We start from the raw sequence: 25170 nt of genomic DNA, 5'->3' as shown, positions 1-25170 counted from the left end.
CTCTTCCCTGCTCCACTTGCACATTCTTAATGCTCACAAGGCATAGTAGGTTAGTCCTTTTTCCTTTTCCCTCCACTGCTTTTAATTTTGTGTTTCTAATGTGTTTCACTCCTTTGTTCCCTCCCCTTGCCCTGTGGGCACTTTGAAACAGTATTTTACTTGCTGTGTAAGTACATAACAAGCGAGCGGGCGTGGCTACGAGGACCATGTAGGAGGACGTGAACTGGAGGAGCTCCCGAGATCTTGAAATGATCCGGGCGTAAAAGTGCGCAACGATGGGCCGACGACTGCTGAAAATACACATGTCGGCGTGTGAATGACTGGACCACGCTTGGCGAACTTTTGGAAGGTGTAGGGGGAACGACGGCAGAGTTCTGTGCAGAAAAGACAAGGAGCGCCGGAGACAAAAGACGACACAAAATGGCCGACCATGTCCGGAACAAAAGGAGCAGGCCGCACGGTGATTGAGCGAAAGAGGCGTACTGGGTGCGCATTTGTCACTTGTGCAGAATACAGGTCCTCTGGGTCATGTCTAATAGAACGGTGAGGCCGAAGACGAAGCAGCCCACCCTGGACGACTTCGCTAAGACGTCCCCCGGTCAAGAAAATACTAAGAGCAAGGATAAGTCGCCTGCAGGCAGCATGACGGCAGCGGGCACTAATCAAGAAGTCCTAGCTGCGATTGCAGACTTAAAGGCGACCTGGGAAGCCAAACTCGAACTAGCCGTCAGAGCTGAAAACGGCACTGGACCTTAAGGTCGGAGAGGTGCAGGAGGAAGTTAATCTACTCCGGCAGGACGTCAGGGCCTTGGCGGAGCACACAGAGACCCTTGAGAAGGAAGTGAGCCCGAATACCGCAGATTGTGCCTCCCATAGGGCCGAATTGCATGCCCTGATACAAAGAGTGGGCAACTTGGAGAGCGGAGGAGGCGGAAGGACGCGCCCGAAGAAACAATATCCGCATCGTGGGCCTGTCGGAGGGATTGGAGGGCCACGATCCCACGGAGTTCGAGTCCATGCTACTGCAGGAGATACCCGGAGGAGCCCTATCTCAAGGATTCACGGTTGAATGGGCACATAGGGCTCTAACAAGGAGGCCGCCGCCAGGAAACCCACCTAGGCCGGTGATAGCCAAAATTCTTAATTACCGGGACCGAGAGAGGATATTGGAACACTTCCACAAGGGAGGAGCGATTATACGAGGAGCGGCAAACATCACAGCCTACCTGGACTATACCCTGTCTGTGCAGCGTAGCCGCATGAACTTTGGGTCGGTAAAGCGGAGACTGAGAGAAGCGGGCCACAAATACATGTTGCTGTATCCGGCAAAATTGAAAGTTATACATAAACACAAAACTTTGTTTTTTGATACCCCGGAGGATGCCATGGGATGGCTCGATGCGCAGGGATGTCCCCAGGAGTCTGAAGCTCGGAAGGAGAGGGAGCATGAAAGAGATAAGTAATGCACGAGGAGGGTGCCACAAGATGGCGCGGCACGGACCCATGGGACTTGAATATAGTCATTTGCGCGGCCTTCAGTATAGAAGGTCAGACTGTTATACTAGATGTTATGAGCACTGTAATGATTATTGAATTAATGGGAGCCTTGCAGAGCGGATCTCTTTACCCCACAGTAATCTTAGTTAAGTGGCCATTAGGGCGACTTCACCCTACTGAGCTCTGGGCATTGTTTGGTGCTTGCAGGGCTAGATGTGGGGGTGCCTGAGTTCCGAGAACGGAGCTGGGCAGCAGTTGGGGTGTGTGTTGTGGGGGAAGGGGATGGGTGGCGGGTGGGGAGGGAAGTGGGGAAGTTGTTGTCTACATAGTTATGGGCAGATTGAGCTTGTACAAGAAGCCACAAGTAAAGGTGGAGAGCTGTATCTGTGTCACCCGGTCTTCAAGGAAGATATCAGGGATGCGATCACACAGTACTTTGAGGAAAACACAGGCAGTGTGGACTCAGCGTGCACGCTCTGGGAAGCCTTTAAGGTGGTATTGCGGGGGGCAGCTATTGCTAAATCAAAAGGCCTACAGGGTGGGGTCCTAACGGAGTTAGAGAAAGCTGAAGTGGAATTGGAACGGGAAAGCAACAGGGCAGGAGGGGATGCGGAACTTGTACTCGAACTACAGCAGCGGTGTGCAGAGCTTTGGGAAAGGCTCTGCAACCAAGAAGTATGTTGAGAGGCAACATGCAGGTGGGGATAAAACTGGCCGCTTGTTGGCGTGGTTATATAAGAGCGAAACCCCTAGGCCCCCCGATTAGGACGATAACTAGAGAAGATGGGGAGGTAGTTGACACCCAAGAGGGAGTCAATGAGGCATTCTTAGACTATTATAGGACACTATATGAGGACAGAAGAGGGGACAATCGAGAGGAGATGAGAGAAACTCTAAAAGACATGGAATTACCTAAGATCAGCGCTGAAGAAAGGGAGGAGCTGGACGCACCGATTACCTTAGAGGAATTGGAGGAGGTGGTGAAGCAGCTGCCCACCTATAAGACCCCGGGCGCGGACGGATTCCCTGGCGAGTTTTATAAAACATATAGAGAGGAAGTACTCCCCCCCCCCCCCCCCCCCCATGCTAGAGATGCTCAATGAGTCTTTTGAGACGGGCCGGCTACCGGAATCGCTTAGAGAAGCGTTAATTGTCCCACTTCCTAAGCCCAACAAGCCAGGACATAGCTGCGGCTCCTATAGGCCTTTGTCAATGTTGAACCAGGATAGCAAGATATTGACGGTGGTCCTGGCCAATAGGCTGCATAGAGTTATTGGCAAACTGATACACCCGGACCAGACAGGTTATGTCCCCAGCAGAAATATAACCCACAACCATAGGCAACTTCACCGGGTGATTGAAGAGGGGAACAGGAGCGAGGGGGAAATGGCGATAGTGTCCCTAGATGCAGTCAAGGCTTTTGACTCAGTGAGGTGGCCATGGTTGCTGGAGGCCCTGAGGGAGTACGGGATGGGGCCGGGCTATGTTAGGTGGGCAAAATTACTATACAGTGAACCATTGGCCAGGGTGCGCACAGGATCAGTGATATCCGAGAGATGGCAACTTAGTAGGGGCACCAGACAAGGGTGCCCCTGGTCCCCGATGTTATACATTCTAGCCCTGGAGGTCTACCTCAGACAACAATATGACATGATAGGTATTGAGGTATGGGGAGAGAAACATCTAATATCCTTGTATGCTGACGATCTGCTACTATATCTGAAATATCCGGAGGAAAATCTTCAATATATTCTAGAGGTTATGGGAAGGTATGCAGAACTGTCCGGCATAGCGGTGAACCCCCAAACATCGAGCATGTTCCCATTGGGGAGCTACAGAGGAGCCCCTCTGGAGCAGTTGCCAGTGTTGTCTGTACCATGGGCAGTTGATTCCTTCCGCTACCTCGGAATAGATGTGTATCACACGGTAGAGGAGGAACACTTGCATAATACCGAGGTGGCTGTGGAAAAAATCCGAACAAGTATGAAGTTTTGGGAGAAGTTGCCGCTGGCGATGATGGGACGGGGGGCGATGCTCAAAATGGTGGTCCTGCCCAGGCTGTTACATTTCTTCAGTAATGTACCGTACTTGATACCCAAAAAGTTTTTTGTCAAACTGAATAGCATGTGCAGACTTCCTATGGCATGGCACTCGAAATAGAGTGGCGCTATGGAAGCTGCAGAACTTCTATGACAGAGGGGGCATTAAACTATCAAATTTCGAGGCCTATTATGTAGCTGGTCAGTTGCAATATGTAACCAAATGGCTTTCTGATGAGGTAACTCCTGAACTTAGGCTGTTTGGACAGGACGCACTCCATTTTATCTAAAGGAGATTATCTGGTTGCCTAGACTTGAAATGAAAGAACGCCTGGGTATGATGTTGCTTGGGTGGAAGATGTGGCGTAGAGTATGCCGACTGATGGAGAACCTGTACCAGTGTTCCCTACAAGTGCCGCTAGTGGCCTTAGCAGGGGGAGACAACCAACTAAGAATGATAATCAGGACCTATTGGGAACCGGTCGGGCTGGTCACATTGGGAGATGTATGGCAATAGGGGGTCATTAAGGATTTAGAAGAACTGGGGGAAGAGGCAGGCTTGCACAGAAGCCAATATGTCACGTATCTGAGGCTGGTGCAGATTATTCGTAAAACTTGGCCAGAGACTACTGACGGAGGAGCCAGACGCCATTATGAGGACAATATATGACATATCAGAAGGAGGGCACGAGATCTCTAGATTGTATGAGATGGTGATGACCCGGGTGGGGAAGGACTTGACGCATTTGAGGCTGGACTGGGAAGCGGAGGTGGGGGCACAGATGACCGATGGGATGTGGGAGCGTGCTATGGGATACCACAAGAAGGTGTCCAGAAACGCCAGATTGCAACAAATGCAGCTATACATAACGCATAGAGCCTATATGACCCCGAATCGAATATCTAAGTTTGTAAATGCAGGAAGACAAGCATGCCCAAAATGCGATAAAGAAGACGCTGATATGACACACATGTTCTGGTCTTGCCCAGTGATCAAAGATTTTTGGGGGGGAAGTGGCACAAAGACTAGCGGATAAAGGGATCACGCTCAACATAGATACGGCCTGGGCCTGCCTGTTGGGAGGGTTTCCCAGACCACGGAATACTAAACATGTTGGGAAACTGAGGGACCTGGCATATGTGCTTGCAAAAAGGATTGACATGGGCTGGAAGCAGTGCCACAAGCCACGGGTTGAGGTATGGCGGCGGGATTTGCAAAAATCCCCTGGGGAGCACCAGAGACACAAAGTGATAGTCACGGCAGGCAGAAATACAACGCGGTTGTGTTTGAAAACGTTGCGGTTTTTCTTTCCGAGTTTCTCAGGCTCCTCCGAGCCGGAGGAGCCTGAGAAACTCAGAAAGAAAAACCGCAGCGTTTTCAAACACAATAACGTTGTATTTATGTTTGCGGTCGCTTCAAAAGCTACCGCAAACATAAATACAATGTTTTTAAAGCTGTGGTTTTATTTCTAAGTTTTCCGGGCTCCTCCAGCCTGGAAAACTTAGGGAAAAAAAACGCAGCTAGTGTTTATTTTTATTTTAAAAAATAGCGCTACCGAGATGCAGCTGCAGCTTTTCTGCCTGTAGTCTCCGGTCCGCGTCCTCCGAGTCCCGGCACCAATGAAGGAAAAGCCACCCAGTGGTAGCTTTTGTTTACTACAGCTGGCTGGCTTTTCCTTCATTAGTGCCACAAAAGCCAAAGCGAGCACTGCGGCGGGCATCCATTTCATAAAATGGATGCCCCCATGTGCTATCTTTGAGCTTGAATTGCTCAAAATTTTACAAAGGGACTTCGAAAAAAAATGCCAATCGTTTTTTTTTTTATATTGCCGATCTATTTTTGAAATAAAAATTTTTGGGCGAACCATTCCTTTAAGGGCACTAGGCCTGCTTAACTTAGCAAGGAATTACTTTTTCAGTGTTTAATTAAGGCAGAGTATTTCATTTACAGTGTTTACATGTGCCCTTTCACCTCCCAGATCATCATATCACTGTCACCATGGATGCTTTACTGGAGGGTTGGGGAGCTCACATGGGCGAATTCCACACCCGAGGTCTGTGGTCGAGCAAAGAAAATACTTTCCACATCAATGTCCTGGAGCAGCGTGCAGTCTCCTGGGCCCTGAAGTCCTTCAAGCCTCTGTTGAACCGAGTGGTTCGCGTGTTTACGGACAACACCACCACCATGTTCTATATTGGCAAACGGGGGTTGGGGGAATCTGCTTGCCGATTTTGTCAGCAGAGGCTCCCAAGCATTGTGGTCATGGGTGATGACGCACAACATGTTCCTGAACAAGAAACATGTTCCTGAAGGTGCAGTTCCCCACCACGAAGAAGGGCCTTGCTGGAGCAGTTACTTTGTTCTCTCCACGAGGGTCCTCTTCTGCCATTTTGTTCAACTGGCCATCGCTGTTCTCTACCTGCATTGCGTCCTGCGAGTCCCCTGAGTGATGGTCTTGAAGTAGTGTTCATTCTCTCAACTTTCTAGAATACAGTCTTTTGGAGCACGGACCCACGAACTAGCCAGACCCAGGAACCAGACGCCAGAAGTGACCTTTGCACCTTTGACCCCTGGGCTTCCTCTAACAGAACCAAGGCACAAATCCAAAAGGCTCAGCAATGTCAGGAACTTCTTCAATGATCCCCGAGTGAATCTGCACCCACCCTGTCTCCATAGGGTTATATGGGAGTACAGTCCCCTAGCTTTCCCTTGCCTTGCCCTAAACATTGGTGTAAAGGCTTGGTATTCTCCCCTAGATCTCATGTTAGGTGGTCCAATTTTACAGACTTTTTCTTTTCTTTTTTACTTTTTTATTTTCACAGAACTTTGAAAAACGTACAACTACTTGTTGGCTCAAGCCAACACTTGGGAAACTTCCTAAAAGAGACCCGTAGGCTCCTGAAAAGTCTTTTTATTCGGACCTGTAACTCTTAAGGGCACTAGACCCTCTTTTTTTCTCACCTGGCTCTATTTCATTATTCACTTAATTTACTGTACTTAAATTACATTCAAAAGTATTCCTATCTGATTTTAAAGGTGAACTGTTAGTGCTCTTAGCAGAGCACAACAAGGAGTTAAATTTCTATGGTTTTTAATTGATTACAGTTGTAGGAGGCCTAAATAAATAGCTGTTTTTTTATACCTTCTACCTAACTTGTATTAAGAGTGCTCTGTGTGTGCTTATCTGAATCCTTTCCCACTCTCACACCCTTCCAAGTCAAAGCCTTGCTGTCCAGTTACACTACCCAGATAGTTTGACTATACATTAGTGTTTAGCCTTGATCATCAGAATAGGGTGGCATCTCAGAATCCGCCCAGAGTGCTGATTCTGAAAATCCAATTTAACACCGCATCATTTTATGTTAATAAAAATTAAAGGTTGGGTTATTCCCCAGCCGCCATATGACTTCTGTCAGTCACTGATTTTCTTTTGTACCACTGATACGTGGGTCTGTATGTGTGGAATCGGGAGACTGGCTCCTCTGTGTCCATTGTTTCCCATTTTCCTTTCAAAATCAAGGTTTATTGTTGTTTTTCTTATTTTCATTACAAACATTACACTTGGCTGCATGAAAACAGAAATAGTAAAGAGTATATTCTCAACAGATTACAACCAGTATCGTGCCCAGTTTTTAAACCGCATGGCCCCCACGCATTTCATTTGTCACCCATGTATATCTTCCTATTCAAAGACAAAACATCGTAGCGTGGTCCCACCCATCTGACCTTCCATATTTAGTGAAAAAAGGGAACCAATCTCTGTTTATGTTCGTTATTCATCCTGGATTCATTTTATGATTATTTGTATGCCATATTTTTAGTTTTGGCTGTTAGGTGACGCTGAAAGTGCTACCTTTAAGCTGAAACTATGGTCATTAAAATAAGAGCTTTAACATAAACCCCAACCAATCCCGTGGCCCAAACCACTATTACAAACACCGGCAATCTCTAATGTGGTAAAACAAACCTTGGCTGCACGTTTGACTCACTTATCCCTCACCCAACACACCACCATCGTAATCATATCCAAAACCTGCTTCTACCACTTACGGATTCTCAGGCGTATTTTCCCTTACTTCACCTATCCCCACTGTTTTTCGGCCATCAACTCCATCATCCTTTCCCGCCTAGACTACGCGAACTGCCTCTACCTAGGAGCCCCGGCATCTCAACTAAGGAAACTCCAAAGAATCCAAAACGCGGCAGCACGCCTGCTCATTAACCTGCCCACTAGAGAACACATCAGCCCTACCCTAAGAATCATCCACTGGCTCCCGATTGCTCGACGCACCACCTTTAAGGCCATGTGTATCATCCACCGTGCAGTACACAACACTGGCCCACAATTCCTCTGAGACAAAATTGTTCCCTACCAACCCTCTAGGAACCTTAGATCTCGCACAGCATTTCGCCTAGTGATCCCACCCCACAACTCTGCAAGGCTGGGTGGATTCTCCTTCTCCGTCCAACAGCCAATCATCTGGAGCTCCCTACGGCTACACATTCTCAACACTGAAAACAACCTGAAATTCAGGATGGCCCTTAAATCCTGGCTTTTCCCTATATCTCTGATTCCTGGTACATTGCGACTACACCACTGAAACAACACCCCTTGCACCAGTTACAACACAAGGGCCGGCAGCTTTCGCAGCGGCTCACCTGACACACTATCACTCCATACACAACAACATTCTCACCCGACAAGTACACCAGGTAAGCCAGCAGCCTTCACTGTGGCACACCTGCAATAATCTCACCCTTACAGATCCATGCACAAGAGAGACCAAGAATAATGAGACAAATGAGACCTCGCCGTCCTCTCTGAACGGGGATTGCACCAGCCGAACAGCTCTGAAGACCACGCTACGTATAGTCCCTGAAGGCCTTCGGTACGTATAGCTACACCACACCTGTGGACACAGGCCGCAGGCACGGCCAAGCACCCATGCACTAGAATGCAGCTACGGCTATGCTTTCCGGTCTAGCAGCACATATAGCCATCCTCACTGAAACACCAGACGTATCAACACCTCTGCCACTAGCATATGGCGACTAGCAACAAAAGGCAATTCGGTACAGCCGGCCACACCTCCATTCTCTGAACAATAACACACTATCGCAACCTCCAACAGTGCCCTCCCACGTGCCTGGACCTTTTCGGGCTGCTTAGTCGAGCCTAGCCAGCCACCCAAGTCCTAGACCGGCAAAAATGCACACACGCATCTCCTAACCTAAACTTCTAGAACTTTCCAACACATTGACTACGGTCACCGAGGGCGTTCCAATCGAGAAAAAGCAGTGAGGCCATACAAATGGGGAAAGAGCACTATATAAATAACCAAATATAATACAATAAGAGCTTCAAATAGTGGCTTTGAATGGGGGTCTCTGATCCATTTCAATTCAGCTGACCGATGAGGATGGATTTGTGGTGTTTGGCTATGTGTCCCACTCATTTAACGCCCATCTTCAAGTGAAATCTATATGGTTTTGTTGTAACATTTCACATCAAACAATGAAGAGACTGGGTCGGGCTAGTTTATAGACTGTTAAGTTCAGCCCTCTGTCTGCCTATGGACAATCAAAACCTAAAGAAACTCAGTCTTTATCTCTCTTCTTCTTTAGTCCATCATATACCTGACCGCGGCCATGTACCAAATAGGTCCTAAGTCAGTGAATTTTCTTTAAATCATAATAAAATTTTATTTTGTCAAACACACATATATTGTGAAAATACAAATATTCAAAACACAACAATCTAAGAGGCACAAATCTACTGTATTTGCTTATAACACATTCTAAAATTCATCCTAAAATTGATTTCAAGTAAAACCATACATAAAATATTAATAAAACACCCTTCCTATACAAAACTAAAACCAATAGTGTAGTGTTATCACCAATTCATTTCTTAGTGCAATGGAAAATTTGCAAATTAGCTAATAAAGTGCACTACTTAAGTTGGTTGGACAAACACACGTCCTCTTTTTTTTTGAGGATGCCTAGCCAGAATGATCTGTTCTTTTTAGTCTCCCTAATTCTGCCTTAAGGGGACCTCTAGTTCAACCTGATGCCAATTATAAACACTGTTTATTTATCAGTGTATGTAACCCAACATGTTTCGTCTATCTCACAACAACAAATTCTGTCAATTGTCTCTAGACTTCTTCAGGGGAACCAACAACACAAAACTATATTAAAAACAAAAAGCAGCCTCGAATTTTAACTTCAGCCAGTTCCAGACTAAGCTGATAATCTTTGTCTTTATGCAAGATGAAGTGTGGTAGTAAGGCATCCCTCCGTGGAACCTTTTAGGGGGACTACCAGGGATGGTGGACACCAAAAAAGGAAAAAAAAGAACAATAACAGGCTGTTAGTATTGATTCTAAGTTCAATGCTACCTGCTACCCCAGGAGTATGTAATTATCCTCACAACAGGGCTTACCGTGTCAACAAAGGTCTGAAAATTCCCTTTGGGCACAGGAATCTGTTTGGTGTCGGGTTTTCTAAATAGACGACTACTCTTCAATTAGAGAAAGAGAAAAAGAAAAAGAGACAAGTAGAGACAATAGAGAGAATAAGACGAAGACATGCAATACGTCAGTCAGGTATATTATGCCGTTTTCTAACCAACCATCTAAACTAAGTCATTGGACAGCCTGATGTAGCTAGTTTTTTCAAGTGCTCAGTGTTCTTTGGGCTAAACTGTGGTATCTCGCTACTATATTAATATATCTAAGGCTTGTTTCACGCTGTCTTACTAACGCAGTGCATGTCAGTATACACTGTAGTTCTAAATGACATGTTCGACATGGTAGGGAGAGACCTTCTAAGCCATCTAGCTATAGCGTTGCTCGGATTACTGCAACATCCTGAAAACTTCCTGACAACTTCCTATTTCATGTATGGAAACAGGAAATCAATTCCATTTACCTGTGTAATGCTCAAATCCAGATGTCGTTTGTACTGCCGACTGTTAGGACTCAGCTAAATGTAACCTTTATCTGCTGCAGACTTGCGTAAACAGACTTCCACTGTGTAAGAGAAACAGGAGTGTGTGGTGAGTCCTCAAGAGAAGTGCCAAAATGGCTATTCTATCTCTCGACACTCACGACTCAGGAAAAACAATCTCCCTCACCTAAGCAAAGTAGTGTGTTGCGCAATCAGGACCTCGTTGTCACTTCTTATTGCTGCCGCCGTATTTTCGTTGGGTTGGTGCGGAAGAGTAGACTCCAAAAACGCGCCATCTGTTACTTGGACCTGAATGCAATACGAGTGTTCTAACATTCCCACCCATCTCACTCCAAACCACACACCCTTTTGCACTCTTTGCTTGCATTTATATGGTGTGCTGAAATTGTCAGCCATTTTTGCTTCCGAAATGGCTGCCACCATATGTTATGTTACTTTGCATTTATATAGCACCTTATGTACCATTGGTATGGTCTCAAGGCGCTGGTAGGTTGAACGCCATCAGGAACCGAAGTTCAAGTCAGTAGAGAGAATAGAGGGAGTCATAAAGGTGCGTGTGAGCACCGGATATGTGTGCAGCTGGTGTGGCATTCGTGTAATAGGTGCTTCTTAGCGGTAGGTGTGGTGGTTGAGAGATCAAGAGTATGTGTTCGTTCTGGCAGGTTGTTATCCAGACCGATTCTGGCTGTGTTGGGCCTGAGGATAACGCCTAAGCTGGAGGGTGTGTATCCAGTGTTTAGTTAGGGTGATGCGGAGTATGAGGCAAATGATGGTATGAGAACAGCTATACCGAATGGTGTCATGGTATCGCTGTGTTCTAGTTGAGTGGTGGTGTAAAGAAGAGAGTAAGCGTGGAGATGTGATATGGTGGTTTACCTTAGATGCTTGAGATAGAGCCCACTCCAATATTCCATGTACTCCGACTGTTCCATGCATTACGACGGTTTCATGCACTCCAATACGTTCTATGCACGCCAACCATTTTATGCATGTTAATGTTAAGAAAGTTATTTGATGTGATTGATTGCTTTAAAAAATATTTACTACAGCTTTTAATTTGTTATACATTTTAATGTATTTTGTATTTAAAATAACAAGTTAATGTAATTGTTACATTTTGGTCTAAAATTACATGAAAATGTTCAATGCCGTGATTTTGTGGGGTGTTGGTCAAGTGTTTTTGATGTAAGTAGCACCCGAATGGCTGTGCAGTTACTGATGTCAGTATGATGGATGTGCAGTGTGTCCCAGGATATGCCACAGCGCGCACAGCCGCTGCCGACATGGCCCACAAGCCAGGCGACGTTCTCAAATGTTCTTTTCCATCTCGATATAGCTCTCGCTCACAGCCCAGAGGATGATGAACACACACCTCTTTCGTTTAACTGAGTTTTTTCCTGCGTGTGCCATAATAGCGCCGACATTTATGCTGCCGCAATAGGCGGCAGTCTTTGCACAACCTTGGAGTCCGATGACATTATCTCTGGTGGAAACGAATCCAAGGGACAGGGGCCCCGGGTTCACCACGACTTCCTCGTGACATCAGATCGTTTTATTTCTTTGCACGTGTGATAGCTTTGTACTCTCGAGCCAGCACCAGCTGCTAACTACATAGGCACATGGGATTCTGCACGCTTCACAAGGGCGTCTGCAAGTAAGATAACGAGAAGCACTTTTCAATGGTGTTTCATTTTTCAAATGAAGCTAGCATTAGAGGCGGCTTTGTCAGCTATGCCCACCCTATGTGTGCCTCTCTAGTGCGGGCGCAGCGCCTGTGGACGTTCCCTGGAGCACCTACTACATAGGTGGGCGATAACAGATAGATTCATACTGCCAGAAGGAAAGCAAGTAGAGTTCAAAGAAATCAGTCTCTAATGCTATATCTTAATTAAAACACTAAAAATTGAATGCATTAGTTTAGCATACTGAACAAAAATGGTAATGGCCATTTAACAACCCGCTCGAAAAAAAACAGCAGACAAATATCTTTTTCCTCCTTCACTGTTCTAACGAGTTCCATTAATTCAGTGTGAAAACCTATTGCACTTTGAAATGCATTATATCTAACTGGAAATCTGAAAAAAATTCCTTCTCTGTGCCCTTATTTAGGGTGTCACAAAGTCTTAATAAGAAATCATTCTGGTAGCGTTAAAATGGCGTAAGCTTCCTGTTGTCATTTTGCCAAGAGCTCTTCCGAATGATAAATGCCAGCCTCTGAGTGCTGAAGAGTGGGTATTCGAGGACTATTACCCTTTTGGCACCCTATTTAAGCTGTATCAGATGTGCTTATTTTAATGAACCATAAAAAGTTTAAGCATTGATAAATACAGAATCTATGCGAAGTGGAGCTTGAGAGTTTAAATTCTCCCAGACGTTCACTGATAATAGCCTGCAGCCTTTCTCGCTCTAACAGTTCCATTGAGGATGGCTGGATGTTTTAGCAAAGTCGTTTGAGAGATTAAGAGGTTTTCTTGTCCAAGAAGGCACACATTAGCTTTTTGGGTTAAGAACGCATGTCTGCTCTCTCAAAACAGAAGCCTAGACATCTTTGTTTCTACCACGTATTAATGTCCTTGGCAGGTCATTTGTCTTAGATATGGTGTGTTTAGGAATATTAAGTATTAGTAAATGAACATACGTCTTTTTTGCAAATGCTATAGCAATATGAGGAACTGCACCTTTATACCCTCTCTTTAAAAGGGTTGTTTAATAAACGCATGTATAAATGGACCGTCAAATGGGTCGGCCCAGGCTCAAGGGGCTACACCCTCACAAACTCCTCCAGCCCATGTGGCACGCGAGAGACAAGTAAAAAGTGAGGTACATCGTGCATTTCAGTACAATAGCCCATGACTAACTCCTGTACAGTGCTCACTGAGGAAGTCGGATTGCCGCCGCTGGCCTGACTCATGTTGCGAACTGGGCTGGCCTTCAACAGTTTTTACTGGGCTGTGCCTGAAAGACATGGCATATGACTTCGTCACACTGCGCGCCCCCCCCCAACCCCTCGTATGCTGATTTCTCGCCCATGCCATCCTCCACAAGAAGCCTGTGACTGCTTTATGCCCACCCCTCCCTCCGCTGCTCCTCTACTGCACCTGTACTGCTCTGTCAAAATGGCAGGGGCTACTAGAACCTCCTCCACAACCCCCTCAGCGCATCAGGACCAGCCTTAAGGCTGCCTTCGTGGGCCTCCATGCCCTAGGGCCGGGAGTCTTGAGGAGCTTCAAAAGGGGAACAGAATACAGTACTTTGAGAACTCTCTTTCTCAAAGATACTATTTCAATGAGTGTGCAATTTAGGCTTTATTTTTTTAAATTGCAGCGTGATATGGATAGTGTGGTATTATGTATGGATATTATAGCTTTATAGACCTGAAGCAAGGGCCGTACTGGGCGTTATGGGCCCTGAAGACCAAGTTACGAGTGTAGCGAGGACCTTTAACGAGGTATGAGGGACCATAACGCCCGGTACAGCCCGAGCTACAGGTTTATAAAGCTATTAGAACACCCGCAGCATTTCATTAAATTAGAAAAAAGATAATTGAATAATAAATGCATCAGAAATGAATTTGAATTGGGAAAAGGGTTAGAGGATGGAAAGCGTAGTTTTGTAAATAATATATATTTTAGTCTGTGTCATTGTAGTAAACATACACACAGTGTAGTAGTATAACGTGGAAGCTGCCATTCTACAGGGTTTTTTTTTTTGGTGATGGCTCTTTTTTATTGAGTAGTGGGAGGTAACTAGAATTAGGTGGTGCAGTATCTCAATGGTGAAAGTCCATGCAGGTTAAGTGGTTTTTTTTTCTCACTAGGGAGCCAATTAGTGTTGGATGGCTGGAAGAGTTAAATGTGTAAAGTTAATCCAATAGTCAGTAGTTTGTTGTTTTTATTAGTCAGGGGAATTAAGGGCCAAAGTTAGAAGTTTAACATATAAATATTCCCAAACAAAAAAAAAACAATAGTGTATTATAACGTGGGCACTGTTAAGATTTAACACAGAGATGTTTATTTAAAAATAAATGTATTGTGAACATTTATTTAGCAGATGGGCGCTGTTGGGAATCAACTGTCAAGAATGACCTTTCGCACTTTTACTTTTGTGTGTTGCTGCATTGTTTGTTCCTAACGTTTCCGAGAAAGCATTACATTAGATGATTTGTTAGAGGGCGGGGCCACGTTATGTATGCACGCCCCGCAGCAATGTCATTAATGAGGTATTGCAGGTGCGGCTGAGATCTAGACGTGGGCCGATGACGAAGCGGAGGCAGCATCAGTTAGCTACTGGGCTGTAATGACGACACCGTGGTGGAGGTAAGCACCACTTAGATTTTTCCAGTCTATATTGAATCTACAGGCTATACATGTTCGCATAGCCCGCAGATTGACCAATCAGGTTCTTGGAAATACCGTTAGGGTGTTATAATTAGGGTGTTATAATTAGGGTTATAGATGTTTATATAATGACTTGGGTGTTTCATACCCGCTTTCTTATATACATTTACGATATGCTGCAAAGGCTTTTTCCAGTTATAAAACGGGCAAAGCCGAAGACCAGATAAGAAAAGAACTATAAAACTCACTGCCTGTAGATGTGACCTCATTATAGTGTATGTATCATTTGCTTATATTTAGGGTAAATTGGGACCTTTTCATATGCACCCTTCATGCCAACTATCCTGCTTACCTGTACCTTCCCTCCTTTTCAGTGCGTGCAACCCTTGAGCACTCAACAGATAGCAGGACCAGCGGGATAAGAGACGGGGAAGAGGCGATGCAAGGGATGATGACATTGTTTTTCATGCTGGTACAGAGTCTTGCCTTACCCACCAATGCCAGTCTCTTGTACAGAGCGGTACAAGCCATCAGCACACTCCACAGCACCTTGTTAGTTTTGGCTAGTAGATGGCGCAAAAGCGCCATCTACAATCCACAACTATTTCACTTGAGTACAGCTAGGGAGAAATGGCATATGATGGACACAAAACTTCAACGGTTGTTTGGTTAGTTACTCTTTGACTGCCCATGGCCATGCTAATCCCTACCGCCGTTTCCACCCACTTCCTTCCCTGTGGGCCCAAAACCCATTCTCCTGGGATCTTTTCAAGCCTTACCAACAAAACATCATGATTGTACTGCCTTGTAGGTTTTTTTCAGGGCAGTCTTCCGAGAGGTCATTACTTAATTGGTGCTGTGCACTGTGTAATAAAAATGTCTTAACCAGGTCTGCCTTCAGCCACCCGATTTGTAAGCACAATGCTTGCCCTTCATTATAGTCCTTTTAAAAACCAGCAGTGGCAAAGCTAAACATTTTTGCGTTTGTGTAGAAGTATTAGGCATTTGCCAGGCACTGCTATTCTTTGCCAAAGTACTTGCACAATGTTGCAGCTGCTACCATCGATGGCTAGTTAATACTACTATGATCAATGCTAGTTTTTTTGTGATGTTGTGAATGTCAGTTTTAGGGAGGGAATTTGTCTGTGACACCTCTTTGCTCTACGGTTGGTATCTCCAGTAGTCCTAGTTGGGTGGGGGGGGGGTGGGTGGAATAGCTCAGCGGCACCGCTTTTGTCTTGGAAGCAAGACAACCAGTGCAACACAGGTGTGCATCCCAATCCCGCACTTAGAAACCAATCTCTGATATTAAGCGTGCTATAAAAGAACAATTTTAAAAACATCCTCCAGTTGCGCCATATCGCAACACTCTTACTGGTCCCATAGGCTCAACTCTGTAGTATCCGATCTGTTTCTAAGACTGTGGAAGAAAGGACTTAGAAAATGATAGGTCCCCGTGAATTTCCATGACGCAGCTTTTGGTTCCCAGCTGCTGGGATTCAAGAGACCTAATAGTTGACTTTTCTCCATCTGAGAACTGGAACGTCATGCTTCCTCATTAGCCTGTGAAATGAATAGTGCAACTTTCACATTGAATAACACTTGCAACTGAATATCTTAGACACCTAGGCTGTTTCAGTTGTACTCGGCTTGCTATGTAGGATTTTATTTTTATATTGTACCAACAGTCTCTTTTGTTTAGTGATCCCACTGGACTGTTCTATTTTGCTCCTTATATCAACTTTGTGAATTTTGTGATGAGTTACTGCCCTCGCTGCCTCTGTAGAGCAAACTTCACTACCCCAGCTTACATTACCTCGTTCGTATGTGTCCAAAAATTAAAGTCCCAAAAGTATAAAGGAAAGGAGACAGGACTAGGAGTACTGATGATTTGCGATTGATATTTTTTCTCACTTTAACTCCTCTAGCCTTTTCAAAATGCAGCTAAGCAGCAAGCCAAGGAGGAGGAGAAGGAGAAGAGCAAGCTTAAAGAGGCAGGACTGCTGTCACTAGTAGACTGGGCCAAGAGCGGCGGTGCTGCCGGTTTGGAGGGTTTCAGCTTTGGTACAGGCTTGCGCGGAGCTCTCAGGCTCCCATCTTTTAAGGTAGGTAATATTCCTGCATCATTACACACCTGTTTCCCTTGTGGTGCTGTGGAGCTGGATCACCGTTTGCGGTGTATACCTGTTTTATGTTATAAAAAAAACTGTCTCTAGCCTTGCCATTTGGAGAATAGAATGTTGGCTGTATTTAAAACACATGCACCAGCTTCCTTCTCATTCCTTTAGATATTCACAGGCTTCGGAACGTCCTTGTCAGTTGTTTTTAAAAATCCAGCCAGCCAATATATGAACTATAAACATTGTATTACTTGTTTCAAAGGCAAATAGCTTTTTTCTCATTTGTTGCTAAAAGGGCTTTTTTCAGTGAAGCTCATGGGCTAATTGTCTGTTTTTTTCTTATAAGTTTACCAGATTACTCCATGTCGATTTAGTGGTATTTAAGGCCATGTTATTCAGTTTAAATGGCCAAAGACTACAGCTCCCATACTTCAATTGATAAGCTTGAGACATGCTGTCCCCAGAATAATCTGATGCCCATCTTTTGTAATGAGACAATTGTACTGAGTAATACATGGGGAAAGTTGGATTTTGTTTATCACAAATGCTTTTTGCTGTCGTTTTGTACAAAGCATAACATTGATTCATGTCGTCTTCCAGCTGCTGATATACATTCCTTATTCCACTTAATTTGATTTAGTTTGAAACAGTATTTTGTAATGCCTACTTTATGTATGCTTGATGTTTGTGTTTTCTTCCAATGGTTTTGCTAAGCTTTGCTTCAGTTGATACTCGCATACTAGCACTAGCTAAAAAGGTGTCATATAAGCTATGTTGATTGTACCTTGTCTAGTGCACAACTATCTACTCTTCGGGTAGGAAACTGGTCTGGAGCTCCCCAAAATGCAAACCTGCAAGGGTATCTTGATATAAAGCTAACTGTGATGCAGTATGGGAGGTGATAGGTAGAGGCAGCCTTTTATTGTCTGTGGAAGGTACCATTATAACCTACCATGTGTGGTAGATTCTCTGCTGTAACTGACCTAGATTGACTGAAAGCTGATAAGCAATAAAGTTAGTTGTCACTAATATTCCACATTCTGTTAGTTTTGGGTAAGATTTTCATGTCAATGATAAATCTCCCTGACCTGTGCCAACCCCAGAACATTTTGCTTTGACCAGGTAACTATTTTCCTTTGTCCCTAGATGAGGGGAATCTTTTTCCTCTGTCAGCTAGTCTTTTACTCTCTTTATGGGTGACCTTTTTGCTCCAGCATTGGATCCTTCATAGATTCACATGCTGTGAATATTACCCATCAGGCTGGGAATCCCAGCCTGACGACAGGGAATATTAACTGCATTTGTATCTATGAAAGATACCAACACTGGAGAAATGGAGTTACGTGTATGGTTGAAGTTATAGTTCCATACAACTTTTGGGCTTAGGCTGGGTTGTCCCTTTGGGCTCCCGTGTTAATTTCTCTTTCTTTATTAGCTAACTTTGCCAGAATGTTATATCCTCCTTCTAATTGCTTATATGAGGATCTGGGACAGTTAATGATAGCGCCAGAATGCTCGTCTTTTACAATCTACTATGCTCAAATGGTGCAGATACTCGACGGAATTGCACTTTTACCAGCTGACTTAGAATTCCGACAGGGATATGTGAAACATCGTCTCATAGAAAATGACTGGTGTAGAACAGTAATGGAAATTGAATCACTAAAGAGTTACAAGGAAGCGGCTCGTTTCTGTTCTACTAGAAGACCGCACAAACCCTATTTAATTCAGTTTCCCTGCAATAAAGCCAGAGAAATATATCTTCGTTTTAAATTGAATCAATGTCTCACCCTAGAACGAATTTGTGGATGGATTCCGTATTGGAAGGCTATTGCAGATGCCGGATGTAGGTTCTGCAATGATTGCTCAGCTGAGGAAACACTAAAACATCTAGTTACACTGTGCCCTCATTTTGAAACAACGCGTACACTAACTATTGCATCTAATGGTGTACCAACTGAGGACAACAGGGAATGGCTTTGGTTGGCCTCGATGTGGGGAACGCGAACGAGTTTCATATTAGCTCTATGTAAATTCCTAACGATTATAAACACCGATCTTGAGACGAGGTTTCGAATGAGTAAGCCCCAGGGGAACTTGTAATGCAAGAAAATGTTTACTTGCATTCCTCTAATATTGTAATCCCTAGCAATTTTTTGAATGTTATGCTCTGTATACGAAAACTTAAACATGTCTGCAACCCCCCCCACCACACTAGCAATATCTATTCAAAATATTGTAAAATTGTGTTGAAAGTTTTAAGAAGACATTAGTATATTCAGTTTGTCTCGTTATATATGAAAACTGTTCTTAAAAACTTTCCTACCATATTGTAGACACGAGAGTTTGCAGATTAACTCTGTCTAATTGTTAAAAAATGAAAAATGAAATATTTTATGTAATATGAAAAGAACTTATATTTTTATAAATGTTGTAAAAGTTTGTTGATCGAACTAATAAAACAACGGTTTAAAAAAAAAAAATAAAAAAAAAATTTCTCTTTCATGTACTTGGATGAACTACTGTTCATAAGTAGTAAAGTGGAATTATCATCCCCTTTTACATTTTATATAGTGAGCCAGAACACCCCACCTTATGCGGAGTGCTGGGGGTATACAATGTATCCCCTTTCTTACTGGTAACATTTTTGTTACAATTGCGAGTATTACATGAATGGCTGGCGGCAGTGGTTTTATCTTTGACATTTAGTCTTTATTATTCACAGGCTGTTCAGCCTCAGTAATGCACAGAAGGGCAACCATTTTTCTAAAATGGTGGGCTCCTTATTTTGCCAGGTTTTTTTTGCTTGCTGTTTGAGGTCTTCCCCTGCCATTCTAGGCGGGAACGATCTCAGTGGAAGTTTTGACTTCGGCGGTAATCCTTTAGATTCCCAGCTCAGGCTCCAGAGTGTCTGGAAAGGCAGAAAGCGAGGGAGGAGCCCAAAACTCTGCAGCCATGTGTCCTCCACCTTGCCTGAACGAAAACAACTCCCAGTGTGGGGCGAACTGTCCTGATTGGACAGCCAGACCACCCATTGCTGTAAAATGCAGGGAGAGAATGCAGCAGTTGTGCTGTAGTTCCTGAAAAAACTCTGAGCCTGCAAGCTGCTGACAAGTCGACCGCTGGACCTAAATCTGAAAAGGAAGATTAAGAAAATGTGGCTGAGGCGATTTTCAGTAAACTGAGAGCCTGCTGTGGAACCAGAGCCTGCTGTTACCCTTCCTTCCAAGCGACCTGGGGACTCCGAAAACGACAACCCGGAGCCTGGTGAGATCCACTAGACTCAGGAAGACCTGTATTTTGAGCCATGCCACGTCGTGCTGCGACCTTGCAGTGCTGCAATACCCCCCAATACCTCGAGCCAGTGTGCAGTGCATGGTCTTCCGAATTCCGAATCGAGCTGAAACTTTGTTGGCATCCTGCAGGACCTCCAGAGACGTGAATAGAGTACAAAAAGTCCCCTCATCAGTGTGCTGGAACTTGCAAGTAATAAATCCAACCAGCAATTTTCAGTCTTCTTCTGGCTCCTGAAGAGGGTGCCAAAACCAGACTCTTGCCTGAAGCCCTCTCCATTGATACCTGCTGCAAAATCCCTTCCAAAGTCAGGTCTTCCCTCTTCATGACCAAAGGAATCCATCGACCAGTTTTTGGCTGCAGATCCTGAAGTCTTCCTTCTGCAACTCTTCTTCTGTGCTGAGGTAGTATGTTGGCTGAGGTATTTACTTAACTTAAGCCTGTGCGGTTTTTGTGACCCTTTAGGGTGTTCCCTATGATTGGGAGTCCTCTCATCCATTTAACCCAGGCCCACTGCTTCAATCCTGCTAGGGTGTCTTTTCTGTGGCATAACTAGCTCTAAAGTGAATCACCTACTTGTTGGAACAGTCTTCCACAGGAACTCTGACATTTTCTGCAACTGAGTCCTATCTCACCCTGCCTACAGCTGGCACCTAGACCACTAGGGTCCCATCTTCTGCCTCTGAGAGAACTCCAGAATAGGTAAGGACTGGATTAGAAAAGGACTCTGCCTTGAAAAGTATAACAGGTGTTTAAAAGAGTGCGTACTTGTGAAAGTTATTTGGTAACTAACTCTGAGAGTGAGCAGTTACTAAGGTTCTTACTTACCTTGAATGTGTGTTGTGACATTCTGAAAAGTATGTGTATGGTTATTTTACTCACCTGTGAATTGGTTGTGCCTCTTCCCAAAAGTAATGCTGTTGGCTTCACCTAACTATTTCTTGCAGAATATTAGTGTGCAAGTTAACCAACTGGGTCTTGCTGTATAGCCTGTCTAAACTTTTTGCTTTCCCTAGTCTGTTTTATACAGCTGCTAAGTCTTCGTTGTATACCTACCTATAAGTTGCTGAAAGCTCCTTTAAAAAATATATGGGTTTTACTTAACTTGGTCTGCCTTGGCCCATCCTAAAATAAGTTGGAACATTATTGCTTACCTCAATCTGTGTTCGGCTAATCTGAAAAGCAACTGTAATAGTATATTAGAAACATTAGGTTTTACCTGCCTAGAATAGCTGTGCCCCATTCTTAGAATGTTTTCTGTAGGTGTAGCTGACCTTGGTCTGCCTGGGGCATCCTAAATTAGTGTAAACAATTATTGCTCACCTTAGCCCACTGATCTGAAAAACTGTAATTGTATATCACACCAAAAGGTCTTAACTATTGTAACTGTGTTATCATAAATGTAGTTATATACTGTTCCTTGAATCTGTGTTCACTATTCAGAAAGGTTTCCTGGGAACAGGATTGGTTTATTATGTGATTCCTTAACTGAGTGTCACTGCATAACTGACAGGGTCTGCTACTCTTGAATTACTCTAAAGAAATCTAAATGTAACTGATGGTGTTACTCCGCATGAATAGGTGTGTCGTATAATAAATGTTTTTGATAAGGTTTGACTTCCCTAGAATTACGGTTAGGTTTTCTGTACAAGGTCTATTCTTTGGTCTGTGTACTTTCGAATCATAGTGTTGTGTTTTTATAATTGTGTATATATATTTCTGAGGCTTGTGGAATCTGCTTAGATCACATGCTGTGCATAGGCCGACATCTAGTGGAAGCTGCGGAGTATTACAGTTTGTTTTTCGAAGTCGAAAAATGGGCGTCGACACAGGGCGTGCCAGTAATACTATCCCTAGTGTGACGTCCCCTGTACCCATGATCCCTCACGCGTCTAGGATCCCCAGATTGTTTTTTTCCGCCATTCTGGTCGGAAGCACTTCATCGGAGTTCCCTGGCTTTGCCATATTTTCACTCTAAATAATTCTAATTTGCCCCGTTTGGCCAACCTTTCGTCGATCAACATCTCGACGCCGAACCGGGGAGGAGATCAACGTCGAATACCCGACGGATTGGGCCTTGAGGCTTCCGCCTCGGCTCGGGCCTGGGCCGCTGGCCTCGGCCCTACAAGTAGGGAGAGTGGGGGTGGTACACTTCCACACTCGACACCTTATTACCTACACACACTTGCCCGCTGCCCACAGGCGCGTATGGAGGGTACGCCCTTTCAGTTTTGCCCCAAGTGTAATAAGAAATACCCTTGGGTAGATAAGCACGCTACGTGCAACCTTTGCCTACCCAGAGACCACCCCGAGACGGGTTGCAGGGCCTGTAATAGGTTTAAGGCCAAAACTCTTAAGGACCGCTCCACCAAGCGTTGGGCCCACCACGCCAAGCTAGCAGCTATGGAGGCGGAGGGTACCTTCAGCGACGGCAGCGACGTCGAACTTTCGGACGGCGAGGGCACCAAGGCGTCGAAGGACAGCCGAACGCACGTCCCCGGCCTCGGAAGGTCGTCCGTCCCGGCGACTATGGGGAAGTCCCCCGGCGACAAAAGCGTTACACATACACACGCTAAACACAAAAAATCCACCCGAGATTCGACGTCGTCGAAACCTCGGAAAGAGGCACAGAAGGAGCGGTCCGAAAGGACGTCCTCTGGGCGGTCGAGGTCGCCGCACGACGTCAGGCAAGCCTCCACACTTGCACAGAGTGCCTCGACCATTAATATCCCGGAAGATCAATCGTCCGGAGACGAACACGACTTCCACCCCCAGCCTGCACCCCAGGAAAAGGGTACATCACTTGGGAGTAAAGAGGGGCCAGTTTCGAAGGCTAGTTCGAAAGACAGGGATTCCACCTCCGATCCTCGACGCCAGGCGTCGAAAGATAAGGGAAAGGGGAAACACACTTCCACCCACGGGGAAGGGGGTAAACAGCAAAGGAAACAACCCTTGCAGTCCTCCACTACAAAAGAACTGACCAAGTCTTCTCAGGGCCAATCCATAGAAAGTCCCAGCAAGGTCACCCCAAGCTCAAAACTCTGGTCATGCGAGGACATTGACAGAGTAATGTCAAGGATGTCTTCCTTGGCGAATTTTTTCGAAAGACACCCTGAACAACTCCTAGCTTTAAACCCTCAGGAAGATTCTCCCTCAGGGTCAGGGGACCCTATCCCCTCAAATAAAAGACCCCGGGTCGAAACACCATTTAGGCCTTTAGACCCCATCGAGGTCCAACCCTATTCTTACCTCTTCCCTACAGACCAAGGAAACTCTTCCCTGATAGAAGGTCAGGAAATTGACACGCCAGAAGATCCTGCAGGATCAGATTATTACGGCGAAGACGAAGACGAGGATGAGCCAGAAAATAGCCCAGATATTTTCAGAATGGACTCACCAGTCGAAAGGGAAGCCCCAGTGTCTGACTCCCCAATAGATAATCAGCCCCTCCTGAATGAACTGCTCTTTCGGGCAGCTAACCACTTCCACATAGACACACAAGGTGTCCAGGAAGAAAGGGACTTTGCGGAAGAACTAATAGGGGAAAGGAAGCCAGTAGCCCAGACCATTCCCATCCTAAAATCTGTTCAACGCAGAATAGCACCATCCCTTGTCAACCCAAACCTGACAAGACCTGTAAATCCGAGAGTGGAGAAGCTGTTTAAAGCAGCCCAGTCGGACCCCCTATATATTAGAGGTCAACTTAAGCCAGACCCTCTAGTAGTAACCAACACCCGCAAAAGAGCTGGTACACCATTATCTTCCTCTGAGGCTCCCCCCGACAAAGAAAGTAAAAAACTTTATGGTTTTGGCAGGAAAGTAGCTTCCACGGCAGCCTACCAAGCCAGAATCGCGAATTCCACCACACTGTTGGCTAGCTACAACTGTCACCAGTGGGAAGAAGTGGCAGCACTAATAGACTCTGCTCCCGAACCCCTTAAAAGCCAGCTAGCTCGCATTTGTGCGGAAGGAAGGAACGTGTCAGGCTGCACTGTAAAAGCAACTCTGGACGCCGCTGACAATGCGGGTAGACTTATAGCAGAGGGGACTGTCATCAAAAGGCATGCTTGGTTGAGGCAGTCGGGATTCAAAGCAGAAACACAAGCTGCGCTCTTAGACAAACCAGTGGAAAGTGATCTCCTGTTTGGGAAGGCAGTCGAGGACGCTCTAAAAAACGCTAAGGAAGAATTCGACACCCTCAAATCCCTTGGCCAGTTAACTACCAAACCACCTAACCAAAGAGGGAATGGCAATTTTCGTCGCCCCCGCGGCCAAAATTCCAATAGAGGAAATAGCTATTCCCACACCCAGGGTACACAGTGGAACACCAGCTCACAACAGTCTACCCAGGCGTATGGTAGGGGTAGTGAAAGAGGACGTGGTAGAGGCAGAGGCAGCCCCAGTAAAGGAGGAGGCACGCCTCCACCAAAGCAGTGACGCTCAGTTCAGGGTCCCTTCCCATGCAACCCCAGTAGGGGGACGAATATCAAGTTTCACCCAGGCATGGGAAGGGATAACATCCGACAGATGGGTGCTGTCAACAGTATCCAATGGGTACTGCATAGAACTACTGCAACGTCCCCTAAACCATCCTCCAAGACAAAAAGTCCACTCTTTACAACATCAGAAGATCCTCCTCGAGGAGATCGCCATTCTGCTAGAAAAGGACGCGATAGAACTCGTCCCGGGACACCAGGTAAACAAGGGTATCTATTCAACTTACTTCCTTGTGCCAAAGAAAGATTTAACAATGCGTCCAGTTTTGGACTTACGGCCTGCCAACAAGTATGTCAAGCCCCAAAAATTCCGTATGACCACACTACAAGAGGTAATCCCACTCCTAAAAAAGGGGGATTACATGGCAACCTTGGATATGAAAGATGCCTATTTTCATATTTCCATGCTCCCGG

The 25170-nt window shown here is 45.3% G+C and overlaps 1 protein-coding gene across 4 annotated transcripts in view; it reads left to right on the top strand.

Annotated features, from left to right (window-relative positions):
• The window catches only part of SETD1A (SET domain containing 1A, histone lysine methyltransferase), a 1694645-nt gene that overhangs the window by 896803 nt on the left and 772672 nt on the right, over nucleotides 1–25170 (top strand). For all 4 annotated transcript variants that reach the window (XM_069651930.1, XM_069651928.1, XM_069651929.1 and 1 more), the window contains exon 10: nucleotides 16775–16951. In XM_069651930.1, the coding sequence (XP_069508031.1) occupies nucleotides 16775–16951 (177 nt within the window). The remainder of the gene's footprint in view (nucleotides 1–16774; nucleotides 16952–25170) is intronic.

Source organism: Ambystoma mexicanum, chromosome 3p, assembly GCF_040938575.1.
Source record: "Ambystoma mexicanum isolate Mex_15411 chromosome 3p, UKY_AmexF1_1, whole genome shotgun sequence".
Taxonomy (NCBI): Eukaryota; Metazoa; Chordata; class Amphibia; order Caudata; family Ambystomatidae; genus Ambystoma; species Ambystoma mexicanum.
Note: the sequence above shows the minus strand (reverse complement) of the source record. Positions and strands in the feature narration are given on the sequence as shown.